The sequence below is a fragment of the Triticum dicoccoides genome, chromosome 2A, assembly GCF_002162155.2.
Source record: "Triticum dicoccoides isolate Atlit2015 ecotype Zavitan chromosome 2A, WEW_v2.0, whole genome shotgun sequence".
Taxonomy (NCBI): domain Eukaryota; kingdom Viridiplantae; phylum Streptophyta; class Magnoliopsida; order Poales; family Poaceae; genus Triticum; species Triticum dicoccoides.
The window spans coordinates 69,014,456-69,040,731 of NC_041382.1; the positions used below are offsets into that span (position 1 = coordinate 69,014,456).

At 44.9% G+C, this 26,276-nt stretch overlaps 2 protein-coding genes across 3 annotated transcripts; one reads left to right on the plus strand and one right to left on the minus strand.

The window, feature by feature from the left end:
* Nucleotides 1-4,352: 4,352 nt before the first annotated feature.
* Nucleotides 4,353-7,521, minus strand: LOC119353308. Of its 2 annotated transcripts, XM_037619906.1 has the most exons (10): nucleotides 7,218-7,521; nucleotides 7,058-7,123; nucleotides 6,049-6,129; nucleotides 5,905-5,958; nucleotides 5,506-5,574; nucleotides 5,367-5,429; nucleotides 5,165-5,247; nucleotides 5,032-5,097; nucleotides 4,840-4,940; nucleotides 4,353-4,701 (listed from the first exon to the last, which is right to left on the minus strand). In XM_037619906.1, exons 1-9 carry the CDS (start codon nucleotides 7,446-7,448, stop codon nucleotides 4,910-4,912), a joined length of 744 nt encoding a protein of 247 aa, XP_037475803.1. In that variant the 5' UTR covers nucleotides 7,449-7,521; the 3' UTR covers nucleotides 4,353-4,701; nucleotides 4,840-4,909. The 2 variants fall into 2 exon arrangements, with proteins under 2 accessions (XP_037475803.1, XP_037475804.1); XM_037619907.1 differs by lacking the exons at nucleotides 7,058-7,123; nucleotides 7,218-7,521 and adding an exon at nucleotides 6,884-6,963.
* Nucleotides 7,522-9,516: 1,995 nt separating this feature from the next.
* On the plus strand, nucleotides 9,517-10,683 carry LOC119358977 (vegetative cell wall protein gp1-like). Its single transcript, XM_037625343.1, has 3 exons — nucleotides 9,517-9,705; nucleotides 9,798-10,081; nucleotides 10,171-10,683. The coding sequence occupies exons 1-3, from the start codon at nucleotides 9,588-9,590 to the stop codon at nucleotides 10,444-10,446; spliced, it is 678 nt and encodes a 225-aa protein (XP_037481240.1). The 5' UTR covers nucleotides 9,517-9,587; the 3' UTR covers nucleotides 10,447-10,683.
* The last annotated feature ends 15,593 nt before the right edge of the window (nucleotides 10,684-26,276 follow it).

Below are 26,276 nucleotides of genomic sequence, written 5' to 3' on the forward strand. Positions count from 1 at the left end.
GTTGCAGCATCACCGTATTCAGGGGGCACATAGTTGTCATCGTAGTCTTCTTCTTCGCCGTCTTCCATCATAACCCATATTTCTCCGTGCCTCGTCCAAACATTATAGTGTGGCATGAAACCCTTGTAAAGCAGGTGGGAGTGAAGGATTTTCCGGTTAGAGTAAGACATCGTATTCCCACATTCAGTGCATGGACAAATGGACAACACATAAAACCATTCTGCTTGTTTGCCTCAGCCACATCGAGAAACTCATGCACGCCCTTAATGTACTCGCAGGTGTGTCTGTCACCGTACATCCATTGCCGGTTCATCTGCGTGCATTATATATAATTAAGTGTCCAAATTAATAGAAGTTCATCATCACATTAAAACCAAAGTGCATACATAGTTCTCATCTAACAACATATAGCTCTTCAGAGAATCTAATTAATTAAACCATACATTGAAACTATGTAAAACATTTCAATGCGATCATAATCGCAACCAAGGTAACAATTGATCCAACGGCATAATGATACCAAGCCTCGGTATGAATGGCATATTTTCTAATCTTTCTAATCTTCAAGCGCATTGCATCCATCTTGATCTTGTGATCATCGACGACATCCGCAACATGCAACCCCAATATCATCTTCTCCTCCTCAATTTTTTTTCCTTCAAAAAATTGTTTTCTTCTTCAACTAAATTTAACCTCTCGACAATAGGGTCGGTTGGCATTTCCGATTCACATACATCCTAGATAAATAAAATCTATGTCACGTTGGTCGGCATAATTTTCATAAACAATAAATGAACCAATAGTTATAAAGATAATATACATACCATATCCGAATCATAGACAGGACGAGGGCCGACGGGGGCGGATACCAAAACCATCGCACTATATAAGATGCAATAATAAATGTAAGAAAATGATACAAGTATCTGTCTAAACATACAAGTAAGAATATTTTTCCTTTCAGAAAGAAGATAAGAACAAGAGGCTCACCACGGTGGTGTCGGTGATGAGATCGGCGCGGGTGATCGACGGCGGTGAAGACGGGGACGGGGCGTGACGGACCGCTAAATCTAGACAAATCTCGAGGAAAATGGAGCTTGGAGGTCGAGCTTCGAGAGGAGAAAGCTTAAGTAGTGTGGCTCGGGCATTCCATCGAACACCTCATGTGCATAGGAGGTGAGCTAGAGCACCACAAAGCCCTCTCCCCCTCGGCTAGAGAAAAATAGAGCACTGGGGTGCTCTACTCGCGAGCGAGGGGTATATATAGGCACCTCATTGGTCCCGGTTGGTGACATGAGCCAAGACTAAAGGGGAGCCTTTGGTCCCGGTTCAAGCCACCAACCGGGACCAATGGTGGTGGGCCAGGAGCGAGGCCCATTGGTCCCGGTTCATCCCACCAACCGGGACCAAAAGGTCCAGATGAACCGGGACCAATGGCCCACGTGGCCCGGCCGGCCCCCTGGGCTCATGAACCGGGACCAATGCCCACATTGGTCCCGGTTCTAGACTGAATCGGGACTAATGGGCTGACCCGGCCTGGACCAAAGCCCTGTTTTCTACTAGTGTATCCTATTACATGACCGCCATCCAAACCGGTTGAAGATATCCCGAGCTACCATCTCCCAACGGATAGATCCAGTAACCAAATGCTCCGTGGCCTCCATCGGAGTGAGTAGAGACCAGATATGCATCATTTAATGTCTCTGGTTTCATTACAACAATGAGATCCTTTGCTTGGAGTTGGAGTAGTGTATATGCATCATTTATCTCAATCTCAAATTATGTGGATGTGAACTAAATGTATAATCATGATCTTACGTAGAGAAGATACACTGAGTTTTTTTATAAGGAGCCAGAAAGGATTTCTCCTTAATGTATTTTTTATAGATTTTCAATAGAAAAGAGAAGTTCGTACAGGTAAATAAAAATGAATAAAGCAAGGTCTAAGAGAAGTACAATTAGTGAAAGGCATTGGCCCAAGATTCATATCCTTTGCGGTTAGCACAATGATCCTTCTTCGCTTGAATGCCGTGTCTTAAACAGATAGACTCCTCCAACTCGTACTACATCAATACATGTATGCATGAGATATGCATCATTTAATGTCTCTGGTTTCATTACAACAATGATATCCTTTGCTTGGAGTTGGAGTAGTGGATATGAATCATTTATCTCAGATGATGCGGATATGAACTATTGCTTCTGCCAAAATGTACAATCATGATTTTGCACAGCGAAGATACATGGAGTTTTTTTTTTTGTAGGGAACCAGAAGGGATTTCTCCTTACTTATTTTTTTTATAGATTTTCAATAAAAATAAGAAGTCCGTACACATAAAATAAAACATGGTTTAAGAAAAGTACAACGAAAGGCATTGGCCCAAGAATGATATCCTTTGCGGTAGGCCCTATGAATCAGAAGCAAATATCTTGTCTGAAGTTCGTTATGCAAGAATAAATGTTTGGTTGCATGCCCTTGTGGATGAAATAGTTCCTAGTGATCCACATAGCCTAGGCAGTAGAGACAATGATTTCCATGGCAAATGGAACTTGGAGAGCAGATCTTAAGGATTGAATTTGGTCTTGAATGTGGCCTAACCCAGGTAACCATCCTTAACAGAGATATTGCCAACATACATAATCAAAGAGACATTGGAATGGTTTTGGGTCCGGTTTCCCCTATTAACTGGACTAACTCTCTTCTTCTTTAATGCAATATGGGCCTCTCTGCCCTCATACGAGGTTCGTAAAAAGGTGATCTCTTGATTCGGTTGCCGGGCCTCCACATAGCACAAATGTGTAATCAGGGAGGAATAAGTATTTACCGGGGAGCAGCTCCCTTGTGTTCAATCTGTTGTATATGAGCAGCCAAAATCGATCTTTGTGTTTTTTCTGGCAGCAGGACTTCCAAAGCTAATTGAGAGCGACAACGGGGTCTTTTTCTCTAGTGATAGCCATATATAGGGAAGAGACAGAGTATTCCAAAGGAGATGAGCCACATTTCCATATATCATGATCAGTTTCTAGCTGAAAATCACCCTACATCAGCTCAAGGATGGTGAATTTCTAGAAAGCTTCCACAGACGGAGCAGAGATGAAAAGGTTCAGGTCTATGATCATGATGCATGATCTGTTCGACAATGGTGTTTTCCTCAAGGGCTAAAGAGGCCAAATGGGACCATGAATCAATTTTGTAAACACTGGAAAATTGTTAAAGTCTAAGTTTAGCCCCATTCCAACACCCTAATATCGGGCATTTCTGGCACTCGAGTGTAAAATCCGTCTAGATGTGGTCCCCTACCCCAAACAAATTTGATGATCATATAGGTAAGAGCAGGGATAACCAGGAAAATAGAGCATGGGCAGTAAAAAAAGTTGATGAATTGTAATTCTTATTAAGACATGGGAAATAAAAACATTTTAAACCAGCGCCATGCTATCACCAAAGCTGATGGAACTTGGGTGAGTACCTAATTAATGTGGATGACTTCGACACTAGGGAGCAAGAATGTTCTGTATTGGAGTTTAGAAAACAAACTAACACTTCTGAAATAATTGTAGTGTTGAACAAAAACCCTTTTTAAATAAGAGAAAAGCATTTTTTTTCGTCCCTCATTTGCAAAGTTCAGGTTTGATCCCTCAAATCTCAAACCAGACAACTTGCACAGTTAAGTCTTCAAACAGGACAACTTCAGTCCCATCACCCAGCATTCTTAATGATTGAGCGTGGTTTTGAGCGGTCTTTCTCCATGTGGCAATCTCTCTCTTTCCGTCATATTTCTCTTGTGAACGTTCTATCAAGAACTTGGTATGCAATGTCTGTCACTGCAGCGACACACCTCCACCATTCCTGCCAACGTCGTCCAATGTTCGTCGTTCATCGACACCTCCACCGCTAACCGGCATGGTGCACCCGAATTTTAAGAAGTCAAATATTTTAAACTTCTTTCTTTTTTTGGCAACATACATGGTCTAGCATAATACTCACGGTAAAAAAATTGGGACAAAATGACTTACGCCATATTCCAAGCAAAAACGCCATTATTCACGATTTTTGTATCAGCATTTTTTTTGCTCAGAATATGACATAGCTCATTTTGTTCCGAAACTTTAAAAATAAGTATTATGCTAGACTATGTTTGTCGCAAGAAAGTTTCACTTTCTTTTACTATTTTCTAAAAAAATGCTTAATCGGGTGCGTCTGCAAACATGTTCCAAAAATCCGTACCACATGCCTAATTGACTAGGGAAGATGAAAGTTTGCAATATAGGTATAGCTAAAGTGACTTGTGTTTCATAATTTGATGTCTTAATAAAGATTTGCATGTGGTAGTGTTTATTTCATTACAGAATTGAACCAATATAGATCTTCTTTAGCTGATGCTCTCTGTTTATATGCTGGTTAGTTTGTCATCTACAAACCATATAGCAGTAGGGCAGTGGTCCACATAGGTTTGAAGTACTGATACATCAACAGTTGGTACTATTTCCTTGTGTATGTTTATCACAGCAGTTCTAATTAGGCCCCTCAGAGAGCTACGGGTAGAATTTGGGCTGCCAGGCTCTGCACTGCTACTTTGTCTGTAATACACAACAAAACAACCTCCGACGCCGACAATCTGTTTATCCGCAATTCTGATCCCCAACAATCACCACCAGCGCATAAGTCCGCTCCACCAAGCGCCAACAGAAACGTCAGCACTGCATAAATATAGGTGCCGCCTCCTTATCAAAACATGGCAAATGCAGAACGAAATATTACATGATCAAATGAGAAGATTCTTTTCCATTTCCTATCTGTCTAAACAACCAAACTTCAAACAGTTGAGCATGACTCACCTTGATCACGTGTTTCAATTCGAGGGTAAAAAACAAAAATCATCTGCTTGTCGTCAACGGAACAAGCTCTTCACTTGTGCCACTTGATGCTGCACCCGACACTACAGGAACAGAAACGAAACGTTGGGAAACTAACAAAGTGGATTAAAGACATATGAAAACATGCTAAGATTCTACTTGACCTGAACATACCTTGGTTTTTGGTCGAAAGGCAATTCTTGGCCACTAAGTGCACAGTCGATTGCACGGCTTAAATCTCTACAAGTTGCAAACGAATAAGAACACATGGTAACCTGGAGCGTTTGCGCATCGATTCACAATATACCTTCCGGTGACTGGCACATTGTTACTGGGTCTTGAATCATCAAATTGCCCATGGTAAAAAAGTTCAAATGGCCTTCGCCCATCCTGGCACAAAGTTTAGACAGATAAGAAATAAGGAACGATGTGACACAAGAAAACCGAGACATGGAACATATAAGCATCATGAATTCATAGATTACGAGCATACGAGTCAATGTTGTTACCTTTTTGAACAAGTAGAACTCTGGTGTGCAGACTGCTCGAAAACCCTTAGCAACTTCTTGAGACTGCAAGGTGCAATAGTAAGCATAGAGTTGGAGAGATCACAGGGACTGCATCAGGAAGCACATATAGTGGGCAGACCTCATCATACAAATAAGGAAAAGGGTATTTAAACAATTTTGCCTCCTCCGCCATGTACTCGGGGCCATCCTGCAGAATCACAAGATTAATTTGTGTTCAAATGGGAAAACCTGACAAGTTGCATCAACCATAATGGAATAATATGTATTGATACAGAAGCAGCACAATACATAAGTCTAACGAGCAAAGAACAAAAGGCATCTCCCATTTACTAAATTCCGCCAGTTACCTATCATTCATTTTATTAGCTAGATGGATAAGGTTCAGTCATAAATTAAGTAAAATATGAATTTTCTGAGAAAACATTTTTAAGTTCTCAGGAAGAAATGTCCTGGTTCAGAAGTACACAGAAAGGAACTAAAAGCTATTCATGCTTATTGGTTGCAAGTAAAGCATAACCTGGGGATGTGTCACAATTGAATTTGAGGATATGGCGACAGAAGCAAGTCCTTTCTGCATTGCATTATATTTGTATCCATGTCAATTTGAAGCTACAAGCACAAATCAAAGACAAATTTTCATCTGGTCTTGCAATGTTCTTACCTCCATATAGAATGAAGTGAGCTTTGCAATATCTTTTTTCAGATGTTTCACAAATGGACAGTGATTGCATATGAACATAACCTGAAAGAAAGGCAAACTCGAGAATTACTCTCTTGGTGGTTATTTGACAAAAAATAAGAACGGACTTGTGCTAAACACCTTCAAGAATTGCAGTTATGTTTGCACAACTGAGTAGATATATGACACTCCATATTTCTCCTCAAGGAAGGGACACATGAGTTGGCTGAACACCTAAGCCTTTAGGGCAGTCTACTGAACCACTCATACTCGAAAACCATTTTCGGAATTGTTACACTTTCCATGGAAATATTTTTTTTGTTTTTTTCCTTGTTGTAGATACCTATTGTAAAGGTTAGAAATTATTACTTGGTGTCTAAAATATTCATGGCGAAATTTCCAGAAAAAACAGTGCTTAAGAAACATGTGACTGCAGTGGAGTAGTAGAAGCGAGAAAAACAGAAAGCTATCTTCACAAGCATTTTAAGGAACAATTTGGGTGCATGCCTAATAAATCAACTTGCTTCATCAAGAACTAAAAATTCAACTTGTTTCCAACCATCAGATCAGCAATATACTCCCTCCGTCCCAAAATAAGTGTGTCAACTTTGTACTAAGGTTGAGACATTTATTTTGGGACGGAGGGAGTACTTGCATAGCTCATTGATCCATCAACACCCCAGCATTATCATCAACATATCAAAAAACACATTTATGTCATCTCATATGCCAACTCAACCATACAGCAGCAACTTGAGTAAATATACCAATATGACATGGTGACTTAATAAACATACAGGAAAAAAGTTGGATATACCGTTGTCACTAAACATCTATTGAACCCGACCAGTCGATGATCAGAAAGCTTCCCAATTATCTAATTGAGGGTAACAACGACTGCTGAACAGAAAGCATGCACGCTAACTTTTTCAGTCATTAAAGCGAACAATGCATCTATGTATAGCACAGATTAACCAAAAGATTCACTGACCAGCAAAGCAGGGCTACCCTCGAAGTCATCCAGCGTCCAGATTTTCCCCGTCAGGGGCTCCGGGAGCTGCATAATCACCAACAAGAACAACACGGCAGCAACATGAGGCTTCAATCATGATTAAAACATGGGCTAGAAATTACTAAAAAGCAAGAGCGACCTCAAATTGGGGTGCACGGAAGCCCACGGAGACGCCGGTCGACTCCAGCCTGGCTGCGCGCACCCGGAGACGCGTACTGCGGCGGCCTCCCCTGCTCGCCGCCGGCGAGACAAGGGACCTATACGCGCGGACCTGGTGGGCGAGGGCCTGGCATGGGCGGGACGAGGACGACGGGGAGGAGGAAAGCAGGGAGGCGCGCGCTCCGGCGGCGCACGCGGCGACCAGGGACATGGCGCGCTCTGCTCCTCCTTCCCTTCTCTGCTGCTGCTATGCACCTGTGTGGCTGCCACTGTCCGAAATCCTGGCGTATCTCCCGATTCCGTAGATGGGCTGACAGCTTAAGAAAGTGGTCCAGTTTGCGGAAGAAGTGGCCCAAAGAGCGCGATGGTCCGTTGGTCCGGTCCAGTTGAAGAAAACACATTCTTCTCAAAAAAAAAAGTTGAAGAGAAAAAAAGTCGAAGAAAGCACATATGTCTTGTACGATTTCTCAAAAAAAAAAAGGACATACTGCATAAACCGTCCCCAAAAACAGAACAAGATTAAAAGCATGCCCTCAGGGTCCTAATCCACACATTTGTCATCGTGTGGTACTGGCATAGGACGGTCGTTGAATGACTGGTCGACGCGTGTAGAGGTGGTCAGTTTGGCGCAAGACTTTGAGCGGTGAGACGATTAGACGACAAAGATGAGAGAAACAACAGCTATTTGAGAAGAGGATAACGGAGACGAGCGGAGCTACGTCAACGGGGATGGGCGGGGCTGCCCGAGGCTAGGAGGAGAAGACAAGTGACAGACGACATCATGCACGGTTGGGATCAATGGTGGTGGTCCACGCGCCCTGATGACCTCCTCATCGTTGTGTACCACGTGGCAAAAGGAACATCCAGCCATCTTCTCTGAACCACTTAGAACCTCCAATTACGATACCAGTGATACTGAAACAACCATCACTCACACTTATTTAAGACCTTTAAACCTCTAGTAGGAACTAAAAGACCGAATTACAAAAAATAACCCTCTATCTTCTTAAAACCTTGGGGCATGAACACTTATTTCCACCCAGCTATGGCCTTCCTCACCACTCGAAGCATAAGAATATTTGACCCACTCATGCACCTTCAACCCCCTTATGCATGACAAGACGTGCGGGTGTGTTTTGGTCAACGGAGAAGGGTACTTTCTACCATTGTGTATGGGAAAAATGAAGAAAATATGCCTTAGAGGTAATAATAAAGTTGTTATTTATATTTTATTATATCATGATAAATGTTTATTATTCATGCTAAAATTGTATTAATCGGAAACTTAGTACATGTGTGAATACATAGGCAAAACAGAGTGTCCCTAGTATGCCTCTACTTGACTAGCTCGTTAATCAAAGATGGTTAAGTTTCGTGACCATAGACATGTGTTGTCATTTGATGAACGGGATCACATCATTAGAGAATGATATGATGGACAAGACCGATCCGTTTGCTTAGCATAAATGATCGTTTAGTTTTATTGCTATTGCTTTCATCATGACTTATACATGTTCCTGTGACTATGAGATTATGCAATGTAACGCCCCGAGACCGATGTGCCAGGTGTCCTCCGCTTATTTGTTGTTGTTGGCTTGTCATTTGCTTGCGTGTTGCATCTTATCATGTCATCATGTGCATTGCATCATCATGTTTTCAAAACTTGCATCCGTCCCGGCCTCCTCGTTCTCTCCGTTGTCCGTTCTGAGCCCAGACACACTTGCACGCGCCCGCGGCACGTCCGAAATATTATTTTATAAGTGGCCGAAAAATGTTCTCAGAATGGGTTGAAAGTTGGCATGTGGTGTTGTTATGTTGTAGGTAGGCCGCCTGCCAAGTTTCATCGCATTCGGAGATCGTTTGACGCCCAAACGATTAACTATAGCGACAATATAGTCGGTCAAACGTCGGACGTTTTCGGTCTCCGGAAACAGTCGTCAGGTCTCTCTCTCTCTTTTCTCTTCTATCAGTCTGAGGCCTTCTGCACAGCCCACTACCCACTCACCGTCAGGCCCTACCTAAACTCTCTTGTCAGCCCGCGCCCTCCTCGTGCGCATCCGAAATTGTCCCGGACCCGACCCGGGCAGTCGTCACCGTTGGATCCGGATCATCCCCAAACGTCTACAAAACGTCACCGTTTTCTTATTTGGACTTCCTAGCTATTTTATTCGCGATCGTTCAATTGCGATCGGAGGGACGATATACCCCTAAGTCAACCCACCTAGTATATATATAGTCTATCCATAGTCCATTTTTGACAACCCTAAAATCTAGGGACTTGTCCCTTCACCCGCCGCCGCAATCCCCATCAAATCCACATCGGGATCCATCCCTCATCCTTCCCTGTCCAATGAAGCCGCTGCCAGCCTCATCCTCCATGGGGATCCACCCCGACTCTCTTCCAACAAACCACCGCAGGAGCTCCTCCGACTCGCAACCTCGCGCCTCGCCGCCGACGACCACATTCAGTAGGCCCGTGCCGCGCCCCGTCTCCCTTGCTCTCTTCTCTCCCTTTTCTTCTTTCTGCGATTCATCTCTCTGCTCTCTCTTCGCTGGGCAGGAACCCCATCCATGGTCGTGTCCTCGACGTGCGCGCCGTCACCTGTTCGTCCCCGATGGATCCGTGAAGCCGCCCGTACGGGACCTCGTCAGCCTCCTGCTCCTTCGCCGCGCCCGTTCCTGACCTCTACGACTATCTCCAGCCTCACCTGGTTCATCCCCGCAAATCCCGCCGCTTCGATCGAGCGACCGCAGCCTCGAGAGGAGCCCGAGAGCCTCCTCCTGCTCGACCCTGCCGCCTCGCTGCGGGCCTCCTCCAGCATGGACCCCGTAGGAGCTCCGCAGGTCACCGACCCCTCCTCTCCTTCCTTCGGTCCGCCTCCGTGCTCTCTCGCTCACATCTCTCTCGACTGCTCTATCTGTCTTCGCTGCAGCTAGCCGCCATGACCACCGATGGGAGATGCCTCCCCTGCCTTGCTTGCGTCCGGATCCAGACGCCTAGCTGGCCTGCGCCTCCCCGCCATGCTCCCCGTCCTCCGCCCAAGTCCCTGCCGCTGCGCCGCCGTTGGTCAGGCCTCACCTCTGCTATGCTCGAACAGGGAGGAGAACTCCTCTGCCTCTGTTCGCTCGGGCCGCCCGCGCGTTTACCGTGCCGCCTTGTCAAGCCGCCCCTTGGGCCAGATCTACCGACTGGGCTTGGCCCAATGTGAGCACCAAATCCAGTCCTCCTCCTCTGTTGGCCCAGTCCAGCAGATTCGACCCACTTCTATTTTTTCCTATCGGCGATTTTGTCTTTTATTCAGTGTTTTACAGTTTTACAGAAACCTCCCTGTTGTTCATGCATATTTTATCTCTCAACCTATGCATCATATTAAAACAAGTTATATATGAAAGTTGCTTAGAATTTTGTCTAGTTTAATAATTTGCAACTTTCATCTATGTTTAAAATGTTTAAAATGATGTTTGTTTAAATTTGCTTAAATAACTTGCTAAAATGATTTAATTCATAACTAAATAACCGTAACTCCGAATTTAATAAACTTTATATGTAAATGGGGTAGAAAAATGCATAGATTATCATGGTGTACTTGTTTTGCATGTTTAATAACTCTAAAATTGTCTTTAGAGCAGAACAGTACCAAACCTAATATATGCATATGAGGAGTTTTCGGACTTGTTGCTTTGTTGTTCCGGCCTCATTTAAACTTGCCTAGATAGGTAGTTTTCATTTGCTTCACCCTCTTGCCATGTTTAACAACATTTAATATTGTTGGATACATAAACAAGATCGAACTAAATAAGTCACGTGGTGTTTCATCAATATGCAACGGAGTTGCATATTGTGCTCCACTTAATTTGTAGGATTGTTTGTGCATTTTGCCATGCCATGCCTCATTAAACCGGACATGCATCATACTTGTTTGCGCATCGTGCCATGCTTATGTGGTGGTTGTTTACTAGGTTGTTTGCTTTCTTTCCGGTGTATTTCTTCTCGGTAATCCGGTAACGTCGCGTTTGTGAGGACCCGTTCGACTACGCCCATTTGTCTTCTTCATGGACTCGTTCTTCTTCCTTGCGGGATTTCAGGAAAGATGATCATACCCTCGAAATCACTTCTATCTTTGCTTGCTAGATGCTCGCTCTTTTGCTATGCCTATGCTGCGATACCTACCACTTGCTTATCATGCCTCCCATATTGTTGAACCAAGCCTCTAACCCACCTTGTCCTAGCAAACCGTTGTTTGGCTATGTTACCGCTTTGCTCAGCCCCTCTTATAGTGTTGTTAGTTGCAGGTGAAGATTGAAGTTTGTTCCTTGTTGGAACATGGAGATGTTGTTCCTTGTTTGGAACATGTTTACTTGTTGGGATATCACAATATATCTTATTTAATTAATGCATCTATATACTTGGTAAAGGATGGAAGGCTCGGCCTTATGCCTGGTGTTTTGTTCCACTCTTGCCGTCCTAGTTTCCGTCATATCGGTGTTATGTTCCCGGATTTTGCGTTCCTTAGGCGGTTGGGTAATAATGGGAACCCCTTGACAGTTCGCCTTGAATAAAACTCTTCCAGCAATGCCCAACTTTAGTTTTACCATTCGCCACCTAGCCTTTTCTTTTCCCTTGGGAGTCGTGCTCCTGAGGGTCATCATTATTTTACCCCCCCCCCCCGGGCTAGTGCTCCTCTGAGTGTTGGTCCAACCTGTCAGCGGCGGGTGGCCACCAGGGGCAACTCTGGGCTGGCCTACCCGTACCTTGGACAATCCGGTGTGCCCTGAGAACGAGATATGTGCAGCTCCTATCGGGATTTGTCGGCACATCCGGGCGGTGTTGCTGGATTTGTTTTACCTTGTCGAAGTTGTCTTGTAGAACCGGGATACCGAGTCTGATCGGAATGTCTCGGGAGAAGGTTTATCCTTCGTTGACCGTGAGAGCTTGTGATGGGCTAAGTTGGGACACCCCTGTAGGGATTTGAACTTTCGAAAGTCGTGCCCGCGGTTATGGGCAGATGGGAATTTGTTAATGTCCGGTTGTAGAAAATCTGAAGTTGACCTTAATTAAAATGCACCAACCACGTGTGTAACAGTGATGGTCTCTTTCCGGCGGAGTCCGGGAAGTGAACACGGTGTTGGAGTTATGCTTGACGTAGGTTGTTCTAGGATCACTTCTTGATCATAGTTTCTCGATCGTGCTTTGCCTTCTCTTCTCGCTCTCATTTGCGTATGTTAGCCACCATATATGCTAGTCGCTTGCTACAGCTCCACCTCATACCTTTGCCTTACCCATAAGCTTAAATAGTCTTGATCGCGAGGGTGTGAGATTGCTGAGTCCCCGTGACTCACAGATACTTCCAAAACCAGCTTGCAGGTGCCGATGAGTCCGTGCAGATGACGCAACCAAGCTCAGGAGGAGTTCGATGAAGATATTGTCCTTTGTGTTGTTTCGTTCTAGTTGATCAGTAGTGGAGCCCAGTTGGGGTCGATCGGGGATCTGTGTAGCATTTGGGGTAGTCTTCTTTTATTTTGGTTCCGTAGTCGGACCTTGATTGTATCTGGATGATGTAATGCTTTATTCATGTATTTGTGTGAAGTGGCGATTGTAAGCCAACTATGTATCTTTTCCCTTATTGTATTACATGGGTTGTTTGTGAAGATTACCTCACTTGCGACATTGCTTTCAATGCGGTTATGCCTCTAAGTCGTGCTTCGACACATGGGAGATATAGCCGCATCGAGGGCGTTACATGCAACTCCCGAATGCCGGAGGAACACCTTGTGTGCTATCAAACGTCACAATGTAACTGGGTGATTATAAAGATGCTCTACAGGTGTCTCCGATGGTGTTTGTTGAGTTGGCATAGGTCGAGATTAGGATTTGTCACTCCGATTGTCAGAGAGGTATCTCTGGGCCCTCTCGGTAATACACATCACTATAAGCCTTGCAAGCAATGTGACTAACGAGTTAGTTGCGGGATGTTGCATTACAGAACGAGTAAAGAGACTTGTCGGTAACGAGATTGAACTAGGTATTGGGATACCGACGATCGAATCTCGGGCAAGTAACATACCGATGACAAAGGGAACAACGTATGTTGTTATGCGGTTTGACCGATAAAGATCTTCATAGAATATGTAGGAGCCAATATGAGTATCCAGGTTCCGCTATTGGTTATTGACCGGAGATGTGTCTCGGTCATGTCTACATAGTTCTCGAACCCGTAAGGTCCGCACGCTTAACGTTCTGTGACGATTTGTATTATGAGTTCTGTGATTTGATGACCAGAGTTTGTTCAGAGTCCCGGATGAGATCGGGGACATGACTAGGAGTCTCGAAATGGTCAAGAAGTAAAGATTGATATATTGGAAGGCTATATTCGGACATCGAAAAGGTTTCGAGTGATTCGGGTATTTTTCGGAGTACCGGAGAGTTATAGGAATTCGTATTGGGCCTTAATGGGCCATACGGGAAAGGAAAGAAAGGCCTCAAGGGTGGCTGCGCCCCTTCCCCATGGACTGGTCCGAATTGGACTAGGAAAAGGGGGCGCCCCCTTCCTTCCTTCTCCTTCTCCCTTCCCTTTTTCCTATTACATGTAGGAGGTGGAATCCTAATAAGACTAGGGAGTCCTAGTAGGACTCCACACTTTGGGCACACCCTATGAGGGCCGGCCTCCTCCTCCCTTCATCCTTTATATACGTGGCCAGGGGCACCTCATAGACACACAAGTTGATCATTGCCCCCTCCACCATAATCCACCTCGGTCATATCGTAGCGGTGCTTAGGCGAAGCCCTGTTCTGGTAGCATCATCATCACCGTCATCACGCCGTCATGCTGACGAAGTCTCCCTCAACACTCTGCTGGATCGTGAGTTCGTGGGATGTCACCGAGCAGAATGTGTGCAGATCGCGGAGGTGTCGTACTTTCGGTACTAGGATCGGTCGATCGTGGAGACGTACGACTACATCAACCGCGTTGTCATAACGCTTCCGCTTACGTTCTACGAGGGTACGTGGACAACACTCTTTCCTCTCGTTGTTATGCATCACCATGATCTTACGTATGCGTAGGAATTTTTTTAAAATTACTGCGTTCCCCAAAAAAAAGGGACAAGTGTTGGCTAACTATGTTTTTCCTAGTGTATTTTTGTTGATAAGAGGGGTGTATTTCAAAAAAAAGGGTAAGAATTCAGTTCGATGGAAGGGTACAAAGGTTAAAAAAGAGTACATCCTCAACGAGATGACGGAAGGGTACAAAGGTTAAAAAAAGTACATCCTCAACGAGTTGATACACTCTCTTAGGACATCTTCAAGGGAGATTTGTAAAACACCTGTATATGTTCCTCCGGACATATTTGTTCACTTTTGCAATTCAATAGAGACTTGTATCAGTCCGCGAAGCAGCCCGAACGTCCAAATTCTCATATTTTGGAGACAAAGGTAGGGAGGCTTTGCCGGAGTTCGGACATGCAATTGACCAATCACATGCATGGTTCCTCTCTTCTCTCTCTTCTCCCATCCGCATGGTCCCCCTCTTCTCTCTTTCCTCCCAGCCCACAAATATTCCGCTATACGCCGGATACTTTGCATTTAGTGTTGGATTGCCTTCTCCCGTATCATGTCCGCAGACCACGTCCGGACATAAAAACATACATATACCGGAGAAATTTACAAGTCGGCCTTGGATTGCAAAAGTTGTGGAGGACATTGGGGACCTGCCAATAAGGGTGTTTGTTGCTGGGCTGGCTACTTTTTTTGGTTTTCAGAAGGTATTACTTAGTTTTTTTGTTTTACTTTCTTTACTGTGTTTTTCAAGGGTTTAGTACTTTTTCTTTTGGTTTTTCCTTCTTTTTTGTTTTCTTGTTTGTTTTTTACCGTTTATTTATTCTTTTGTTTTTATTTTGTCTTCTCTTCTTGCTAATTCATCAATATTTATTAAAAATTGACCATTTAAAATGACTATGAAGATTTAAAAAAATCTTGAACATTTTAAAAATTCATGAATATATGTATATGTACTAAAACTCTAAGCTCCCTGGGAAAGAAGTTGCTCGAGGTTGTAATGGGCCATGAGGCAAATGCTAAAAATAATCTAATCTAAGCCCTCCTAAATTTTTTTCCTTCAGGAATTAATCCAAGGCCGGAGGGAGGGGCAGCACCCCCCCCCCCTCCCCACCCGGCCCGGCCTCAAGATAGCTCTGGCACTGCTAAGTTCACCAGAGAAGCCAACATTGTTGCTCTCCCATCCGACTCTGTCTCTATCGAGGGTGAGCATGGGCACCAACCCAAGGTCATTGCCCTTATCGACTTTTGTTGCGGTGCTCGCCGGTGAACAGGTAGCCACGGAGTGTTCAACAATAGCGCTTAGCGGCAGGTGTGGGGCCAATTCCGACACAGTTAAGGCCTAGCCCAAACATGCAAAACCAAAACAAGGTAGCCAATCATAACAGCCCGTCGACTGAATAAAAATAAAAATCTAACTCAATAAGTGAACAAACGGCATGGCGAAGCGCGCTTATCCCTCTAGTTAAGATACTAAGCTCCCGACATTTTTAGCCTCGTGATGCATAGGGGTTTGTGAGGGATGCTATGGGTCCCGTCTATAAGGGTGTGTGTCATTGTGCCGCATGTTTTTAGAAAGTATTGTTTGGTTTTTGCTTTCTTTATTTCTATGTTTCAACTGTTTTTAATAGTTTTTCTTTTTGGTTTTTTCTGACTTTTAATTTTTCTGGTTGTTTTTCTTTTTACATTTTCTTTTCTTTTTTATTGTTTCATTTTATTTTCACTCCCTAATTCATGAATATATTTATTAAAGTCACAAACATTTTTAGAATTCATGAACATCTTCTAAGTTCATGATCATTTTTTATTTACAAACTTTTGGCAAATTTGCGAACTTTGTTTGGAATCCATGAAAATATCCTTGTGAAGAGTTTTATTTATTCTCAACATTTTAAAATTCAATATTCATTAACATACATGAACCTCTTTCGGTTTAATGAACTTCTTAAAAAACGAGAGCCAGTTTTTTGTGAGCTGCCAGTAGACGAGCGGAAAGAAAAAGCTAAGTGAGCGAGCGGAGCATGGAGACAAGTTGAGCGAGCGAGAGCTTCATAGGCCGGCCCATGTGAGCATTATAACAGCAACTACAGCAATTCTACGGTTTCATCATGAAAAAGGAACTCCCAAGGGACCCACGCAACCAACACCAACGGATACCGACGGGGAAAGTATCCGGTGCTCCCATGCTTGGAGTACTTCCGGTGGTCCAAATTCAAAAAAGACATTCTTAAAAGTTTCAAAAAAATCCGGAAAAATATAAATGTTTGCAAGTAATGTGACTACAACCCGTAAAAATTTCACGTCCAAAGTCAAAATGTGCATTGAGAAACAAAAAATTGAAATCCAAAGGTGAATAGTGTCCGTGGTGCTTTTGACCTTTTCTTTTATATTATTCATGGTAGATTTCACATTTTTGTTTCTTAATGTGTGTTTTAAGTTTAGGCCTGAAATTTTTACGAGATGTAGTCATATTCCTTGTGAACATTCACATTATTTTTCAGAATTTTCTGAAATATAAAAAATGACTTTTTTGAATTTGGAGTACCGAGGGGTACTCTAAGCATGAGAGCACCTGATATTTTCCCGGATACCGACGTCCAAACGTGCAAGGACTCCACTTTCCTACAAGAACAGGCATCATTTCCAACGGCAGCCCAACACGATGTACGAATGAAACAGTACATCATCAGAAGAGTTATTTACCCAAAACCACCATACTTGGGGCTAGGGTAACCGGTCAGTACCACATTTAAACCATGTCACAAAAAACCACCAACTCTGGGACTAATCGGTACCACGGAGCACTGACTGGTCGTTTTAGCCGCGGAAACAGCAAAACCGACAGGTCGGGCCCACCTGTCGGGTCGACGTGGCGCGGGCTGACGGACGTCGTTAGATGGAGGGGGACAGCCGTTTCCGCGACCGTGTATTAGTGGGCCGTGCGGGTCGCTCGTCGGACCAGACCGCACCAGAGCACATCCGACCCCTCTGTCTCGACCTCGACGACCGCCGCCGCCGCCGCCACCGTCGTCTCGCCGCCGTCCGCCGGTCCGCCATGGTTTCCTGGAGCGAGGGGTCAAGCTCTTCTTCTTCGGACGACGAGTCAGTGACTAGCCAGGTACGTTCATTCGGGGATTCCAACATTTAGGGTTAGGGTTAGAGTTCTTGAGTTGGGGATTTCTTACCAAGTCACTGCTTCAATCTCTTTGGTTTTAAGCTTCCTAGGACTATCCCATGCTATGAATGGAGTGGCATTGCTCATGAGCTCTCCTCTCGATGTCTGCATCGCGAGCCTTGCCTCAGGCTAGTAGCATTTGAATCTACGGACACTGGCCGACGTTTTCTTGCTTGCGCTGAGGAGAAGGTATGTTGGTTAGTACTGTATTTAGTGAACCTTAGTTAGTTTTTGCTCCATTCAAATGCCAGAAGGAAATTTTGCTCTGCTTATTAGTGTGAACAATTGTCATTGCCCACAGTTGGATTTAATTATGCTCTTACAGTAGTAAATTATGCTACGCCAGTGTAATTTGCTCCAAATAATTAAGTAGTGTACAACATTGTTAGTGCCAGTAGGAAATTATGCTATGGCAGTGTAATTTGCTCAAATAATTAAGTAGTGCTAGTAGGAAATTATGCTTTTGTACTTACTAATGACAACATATATTTAGTTTATATGCTGTTAAAAGTGACAAAAATTTCTTATTAACAACACATATTAATTTGATAGGCTTTCTTAATTGTTTGTGCATTTAAATGAACACAATTTGATAGGCTTTCTTATTGACAACACATATTAATTTGATAGGCTCTCTTGTGTAGTATGATTGACAATATTTTTTTCTGAATTATAGGTTGAACTAAAGTGCAACTATCTGGAGTGGATAGACCCTGAGTGGTCAGTGGCTATGCAGTTCTGCCTAACTGAATTGTGGGGCATGTATGACAAAGAAATCAATGACAGGGTGAGAGACAATGTTCAGCTTGGTGATCAGAATTACAAATTAGTTGGAGAAAAGAGGAAGATGGAAGAAGAGCTGAGATTTTTCAAACTTGATTTTGCAAAAATGGTGGCTGACAAGGAGGATGCTATTACTGAGCTGGGCAATACTAGGTTGGCTCTCAATGATCTGAAAGAGGAGATGGAGAAGAAGAAGCTGGCAGACCATGGTTGTACAAACCTACATCAGTTACTCAGGGCAAAGGGAGAGAAGGAGAGGGACAAGCTTGTGGTAGAGAGAGACCAAGTGCTCACAGAGAGAGACCAACTAAAGGAAGAGAAGAAAAAGCTAGAGTGCATCATCTCTGATTTGCTGAAACAGAAGCATGGCTACAAGGACAAGATCAAGAAGTTGAAGGAGATCTGTGATGAATTTTAATTATGTAATGTGGCATTGTACTGGTGTAGTTGTGCTCTGTTGCACTGAATAATCAGCCCTACTAGAAGTGCATTGTACTATTGTAATGGTTAAATTTGTACTGAATTATGCAGTTTATCTGCAAGTCTAGATTTTGAACTTATGGCATGAATTTGAACTTAATTTGTAGTGCTATCTCTTGTATCATATTGAGTACTCTATTATATTTACTTCACTCCAGGTGAAACTGGTGTGATAGTCAAATTATTGTGCACAGAAAAATTTGAAATACCAGTAACTTATGGCATGAGTATACCAGGAACTTTCATTATTATTATGCACATAATGTGATGATCAGGGAGTGCAAACAACATAGCAGTACAGAGTAAATGTAGCAGTGCAAGCACATAATTGTAGATAGGTACATGATGATTGAAGCAAGCCAACGTAGCAGTACACAAGAATAATAGATAGTAGTTCCTCATAGCATAAAACCAAGATCCATACACAGGTTTAGCATAACATTACACAACAGTAGTTCATAGTGGCACACATAGGTTCAACACAGCATTACATAAGTTCAAATTTAGTGTTGGCATAGATAAAGTGCTCTAGTGCCTGATGGAGCACACATGCACTTGGATACATAGTCAAACAAGAACTCTCAGTAGTTCCCACTGGCATAGAAGTACCCCTCCATCCTTTTGCTCATGTATCTTGCCCTTTTCGGCCTATTTCCTGTTGGCTGGCTAGTTGAAGCTTCTGCAGTAGTTCTTGGAGGATTGAAGCTTCTTGCACCTGTTTTTGCACCTCTCCTTGCAGCAGCAGTACCAGCACCAGAAGGAGAAGAATTTGCAGCTCTAGCAGATGAACCAGCAGATGTAGCAGCAGCTCTAGCAGATTTGCCCCTTGAAGCAGCAGCAGCAGCAGATCCCCTTGAAGCAGATGTAGAGCTTGCACCCCTAGGAGTTGTTGTACCAGATGTTGAGCTTCCCCCTTGCTGCCATGCAGGGGCTGTCCTGTTTTCCTGTAATTATTTTTGTTGGATAAATTTCAGTGATACTTAATGAGTGATGAGATAGAGAAGGAAGTCAAAAATAACATACCATGTGTTTGTTCTTCCTGATTTGCAGATCTGTCCTCAATGGCTTTGCACAACTTGTGTATTTGTGGCCCTGCAACTTGCAGTTACTACAAGTTATTGTAGCCATTCTTGATGTCTGCTTTGCTTGAGGAGGCTCAAACCTGCCTTTCTTCCTTTTCTCTTCTGCTGGTCCCTTCTTGTCTTCTTTGAACTGAGGTGGGTCAATGTCAGGAGTTGCATTTTTCACCCAACAATCAGGACCAGGAACTGGGTAAATGATAGACTTGTATGACTCCAAGTACATAGCCTTTTTGAAGAAAATATTTACATGGTCCTCTGGTAGTTGTGTGGACCTGTAGATGGCAGAACAACCATGGTTGCAAGGAATTCCAGAGATGTCCCACTTCTTACAACCACATGTTTTCAGATTAGTGTCAACAGAGTAGGTCTTATCCCCACTACTCACTTGGAAAAGACATGGTCCAGCTATCAATGATTTGCAGTCCCTTGCATATCTCTTGTTCATCTCTAACCTCTCAACATAAGTTGGTGCAATTTCCCATCTTGAAACTAGTCCACCCTCTCTCTTTTGTTGATACCTTACCAGAAGTTTGTCCTTGATCCCATTGATCATGGTGACAATTGGCTTGTTCCTTACATAAAGTATGTACTTATTAAAAACTTCACTTAAGTTATTGACAACCAGATCAGTTTTGCAGTTAGTATCCATTGCATGTCTTGACCAAGATTTTGGAGGAATCCTTGACATCCACTTCCAAGCAGCCTTGCACTCAGCCTTCATGCTCTCCATTGCCATCTGAAAGTCATGTTCAGTGTAAGCATATGCAGCTGCATCCATGCATTTCTTCAAGTCTTCTCCTCTGAATCCTGCTCTCTGAAAGTTGGCATAAATGTGCCTCAAGCAGTACCTATGAGGGCAGTTGGGAAAGACTGTTGTGACTGCATTCAACAGACCCTACAAAGGATTTTGAATTTGTTAAAATGAAATAAATTATCAAAACAAATTTTAATTCAATTTAATTGTTGTATTAATATCATATTGATTTAATATTACATTGATTTAATTCAATTTAATTGTTGTAGATTGTCCTATGTTGGCCCATAAGGGTCACCCTAGGCTACCTTGACCGAAGTGTCGACAAGATGCGTTACCACTCGACACATGCCAACTAGGGTAGGTGGGAGGTTGGTTGGGCTATGGTGGCCCATAAGGGTCACCCTAGGCTACCTTGACCGAAGTGTCGACAAGATGCGTTACCACTCGACACATGCCAACTAGGGTAGGTGGGAGGTTGGTTGGGCTATGGTGGCCCATAAGGGTCACCCTAGGCTATCTTGACCGAAGTATCGACAAGATGCGTTACCACTCAACACATGCCAACTAGGGTAGGTGGGAGGTTGGTTGGGCTATGGTGGCCCATAAGGGTCACCCTAGGCTACCTTGACCACTATACACATGCCAACTAGGGTAAGTGTTCAACAAATTAATGAACTAAATACACTAAATGCAGAACTAAATACACTAAATGCAGAACTAATTAGACTAAATACACTAAATGCATAACTAATTAAACAAATTAATGAACTAATTAGAGTACTATTTTAGGGACAAGTGACGATGTAGATAAACCCACCTTCTGTCTATCAGACATGAATGTGTACTTCCCAAATTTTCCCTCTTCAGTCCCTCCTAGGGCATATTTGAGTTGAGTCAAAAACCATGACCAATTTGGTGTGTCTTCAACTCCAACCACTCCAAATGCTATGGGATACATATTGTTGTTTGCATCCCTTCCAGTAGCAGCTAGTATTTGTGCCCCACTAGTTAACTTAATGAAACAACCATCTAGGCCTATGAATGGCATGCATCCATTCAAAAATCCCTCAACACATGCATTCAAACAGAAAAAAAGACCATGAAACCTTGGTCCTGCAGTTGGGTTTTCTCTTATTTTTCCACTCACAGTACTGACAATGCATCTTGATCCAGGATTTGTAGCCTTCACAGTCTCCAAAAAATCTCTCAGCCTCTTGTATTGCCTCTTTGCTCTCCATGCCATCATCTTGGGCACCTCAACACCAAACTGCCTCTTTACCTTGTCAACTATAGCAGGTACAGTAGTGTTGGGGTATGATCTGATAGTTTCAAGCATTTTGTTGCCAAGCCACTTGGAGCTGACCCTTGTCTTGTCAGATTGGGTGGGACAGGTGTGCTCCAATACCATCTTCTTAATGCAGAAAGTGGGCTCATTACTGATCTTTGCTGCAACCATGTGGAACTGACAGTTTCTGTGATATTTGTATCTTCTAAGTTGTTTCACATGCAAATTCACAAGAGCCTCGCTAAACTGGTACACATCTCTAAAATAAAGCCTAAGCTGGAATTGATGCTCTGGATGCAGCCTGCCCTCATCATACCAGACCCTAGGTGGTCTTTTCTTAGCTCTGCTCTTTCTACCAGAGGGGATTATAAAAGACATAGGTTCATTGCCATCATCATCAGCTTCAAAGCCTGTATCATCCTCTTCTGAAGATGGATACCAGTCCTCATTCATGCTTCTGTTAGCACTAGAGTAGGACCTACTAGTAGGCCCAGGCCTCTTTATCTTCTTCTGAACAGGCTCAGGAACTGCTATCTCTTGACATTCATCATCCTCTTCCTCCAAGTCTATGTCATATAAATCTTCAGGGTCTGTGTCTCCTTCACAGTGTGTACTGCTCATGTATTGAGCTCTTCTCCTCTTAATGTCAGCAATTGTGTCTTTCAGATCACTGTCCACTTTCCTCCTCTGTTCTTCTTCTCTAGCTACATTATCTTCTTCTTCATAGTCCATGGAATCTGAATCTGCATCTGAGAGGTCTTCATGAGCTACAAAGTCTTCATCAAATACTGAGTCATCATCTTCATCAGATGTGTCCTCATTTCCTGCATGCTCTTCCTCATCTGTATCAAACTGGAAATCTGCATAATTAACACTAACTTGAGTGTTAACCTGTTGCAATGCATTATTTTCCTCATCTGCATCTACCATCTCTGGCTCAATTGGGTGATCTTGTGTCCCAAGCAGTAACTGGCATGGTGGAGGAACTGCTTTTATTGGCATATAGTTCACACTTTCTTGTGTACCAAGAAAATATGATGAGCCAACATGATCAGTGTTTGTTTTGTGCACAACACCTGACTCATTAACAGCAAATACAACTGGTGGGTCCATTGTTAAATCTTCAATTGTTTCATCTGGGTCCACTTCTTCATCTTCTGCACTTTTGTTAACTGGTGCTTGCTTTATATCTAATTTCCCCTCTTTAACATACAAACACAGTGTCTGACTGTTTTTAAACTGCTTTATCATCTCATCCACTTCAGTGTTGTTTCTGAAGAAAGTAATCCCTTGCAGCCCTGTGCAATCCTTCCTCAAGTAGCAAATACTGTCATCACTTCCATATCCATTTCTGACCATCACATTAAGCAAACTGCCATAAGTGATGTCTCTCTCATACATCTTCACAAGGGCATATTTTTTGGCAGCATCTTTAGAAGGAAACTGAAAATATAATGACCATGGCTCCTCAGGCCTACAAAACACAAAACATATTAAAACATATTAATGACCATGACATTTTCAGTAACATTTTCAAGCCTACAGAACACAAATCAAATTCATGACCATGACATTTTGAGTGCCACAATAAAAACTATGACATATTCACATATAAAACAAAGTAACAGCAATAAGATCTATGCCACAAAAGCCAACAAATGCAGAATAAACTATGATACATTTAGTAATTCAGAAATAAACAAAGAAAAAACTTCATCTAGGCATAGGAGCTTCCTCCCCCAACGAAGCAGTATTGCTAGAAGTAACCCTAGGCATCCTAACTAACTGAGTACTCTAACTAAGTAGTATTGCTAGAACCCTAACCCTAGGTTTTTGCGCTGAGATTTACCTGGGTGGAGATGGATGCCCGGGGGGTACTTCCTCCCCCAACGAATCATCCGCCGCCGACGCCTTCTCCGCGTCCGCAACATCCTTCTCTGTCTCCTCCGCATGCTGCGACGGTGGCGGCAGGACAGCTTTTCCCCAATCCGCCGTCGAGTGCAAATCGCCATCGGGGTTGGGGCCCAACTTGCCAACGGGGTCGCATTGCGGGCGGCGGCCACCGGAAGAATGACCACCGCTGCCGGAGCCGTCGAGACCTTCTCCGCCATAGCCGCCGCCGGAGCTGGTCGCCATGAGCAGAGCGGGAGGAACGCGCGGGAGGGAAACTGAATCGGGGATTGGAGGACGAAACGGCAGGGGCGTGACCTAATACACGGGCGCGGAAACGGCCGTCCCCCTCCGTCTAACGGCGTCCGTCAGCCCGCGCCATGTCGACCCGACAGGTGGGCCCGACCTGTCGGTTTCGCTGTTTCCGCGGCTAAAACGGCCTATCAGTGCTCCGCGGTACCGATTAGTCTCAGAGTTGGTGATTTTTTGTGAAATGGCTTAAATGTGGTACCGATCGGTTACCCTAACCCCAAATGTGGTGGTTTTGGGTAAATAACTCTCATCAGAACATAACTAAAATCAAACCAGCGTAGATAAAATCAAAAACGAAACGACCGACCGACCATAATAAGCTGCTTAAATAAAGAAAATAAAAGAGCTAATCCCACGAGCGAAACACGACGCGGTGAAGCGCGCGTTTTACCCTATAGGCCTCTACTAGTCTCTGTTCTGCGCTGCGTTTCCTTTTTTTTTTCCGATGCCGACTGATGACGAGGTTAACGGACCGGACAGAGAGTCAGCTCCAAGCGACAGCAACTGTTCGGCCCGCCGGTCCGCTGCTTGTTTGCTACTACTCCTACCAGAGAGCGCACGGCCATCCCTGCGTCGGCTGACAAGAGCATGAGCCAGCCGGATCTACTTGTCGGTGAATGTGCCTGCCTGCTCGCCACTGCCGGTGTGCGGCGTGTGGCCAAACCGCGTCGGTAAAAGCGGCACCCCACTGTGCTGGGCGGAGCACCGGAGCCAGGACGATGGCGGCATCGCCGCTGCCGCCCCTTGCGGCCTCGCGAAGCTTTCCGGCCCGATCAGTGCGTCGCGGCTGGCCCTGCGCGTGCGTCAGATTAGCAATGCGGCCACAGGTAGCCTACGGTGGCTTGCTTGGTGGACCATCCCATTCCCTCCATGGCTGCAACCTCACTCCATGCCTCTTCCTCGTGTAATGCCAAAGCCACCAGCCCGGTGATAGAAGGGACGCGAGAATCTTGCATCGTTGGTGGCTACGCTCGCGACGCGCGCGGGTCATCGTCCCGGCAGGTCGTGTATACTTCTATTGAAATGCTCATGCTACTATTAATGTTAATGGTTATTTGTTTTTCAAGAAAAGGCATCAACCGAGTCCGAGATGGGGCTCGAGCCTAGCCCGACTTTGAATGAACAAAGCCATCAACCGGCCAGGATTACAAGCACGCGCCCTTAGGCAAAGAGAAGGAATATACACGGCAAAAAGAAACACTAATGATGGACAGCATCACACTAAACCTCACACACTACGGCAACTGAAGATAAATAATGGAAGATGAAGCCGTAGCCGCCGAGGTCCTCAGCCGAGAATGTTGCACCAGGAGCAAGATCGCACGGGCTCAAGGGAGATGGGGACCCGCACCAGTGGGGCATGCCGTCGCCATACACCTACGGACCCCGGCACGGCACATCCAATAGACCATCTTCGAAGGAGGCCACTACCTCCGCCTGGATCGAAGGCGCCACACCGTCGCAAGATGGCGTTGATGTCACTGGAAGTGGCCACATAGAGAGGGCCAGCGCATCCCCCACGAGCCACCGGAGGCTGTCCATGAGCAGAACATTACTGCTGCAAACATCCAGCATCAGAAGAGGGGAAGTATCACGCCAGGACGAAGAGGGCCACACAACCACCGCCACCAACCACCCCTCAAGCGCCCACCAACCACAAGGCTCTCAAGACAGCGCCTTCAAGAAAGAAGCGGCGCTGGCAGTACCGCCGCCGGCCAACAGAGTTAGGGCTTTCGCCCGGGAGGCTTAGGAAAAGGGGAAGTGGGGAGGAGGAATACCGACGCCTCCAAGAAGGGGAACGACGCCCTCGGACGTCGCCGTCGACGCGGTTGGCCAAGGCCGACCAGGGATTTCGCCTAGACTGCCCCCATGCCACCAGCCGCACCCTCCTGACCATGGACCGACGACCAAGGGAGCACGGCCCGGCCAGAAGGACGCACGCCAAACAGGGGAGGGTGGAGGCGCCAGATCTCGCACCGCCAGCCGCCGGAGCAGCCACCAGCCGCCCACCTCCACCACCAAGACCCCGCCGCCCACGCGACCAGGGACCCCGGATCCACCGTCCACACCGGCGGTCGCCGCAGATCCGACGATGCCTCACCAGGGGAGCCGCCGCTCCAGATCCATGGCTCCCCGCGCGAGGGCAGGACCGCCAAACGCCCCGCCGCGACCATCCTTGGCAGCGCCCCTGGCTTGCCCGACGGCTGCCTCATGCGGTGAC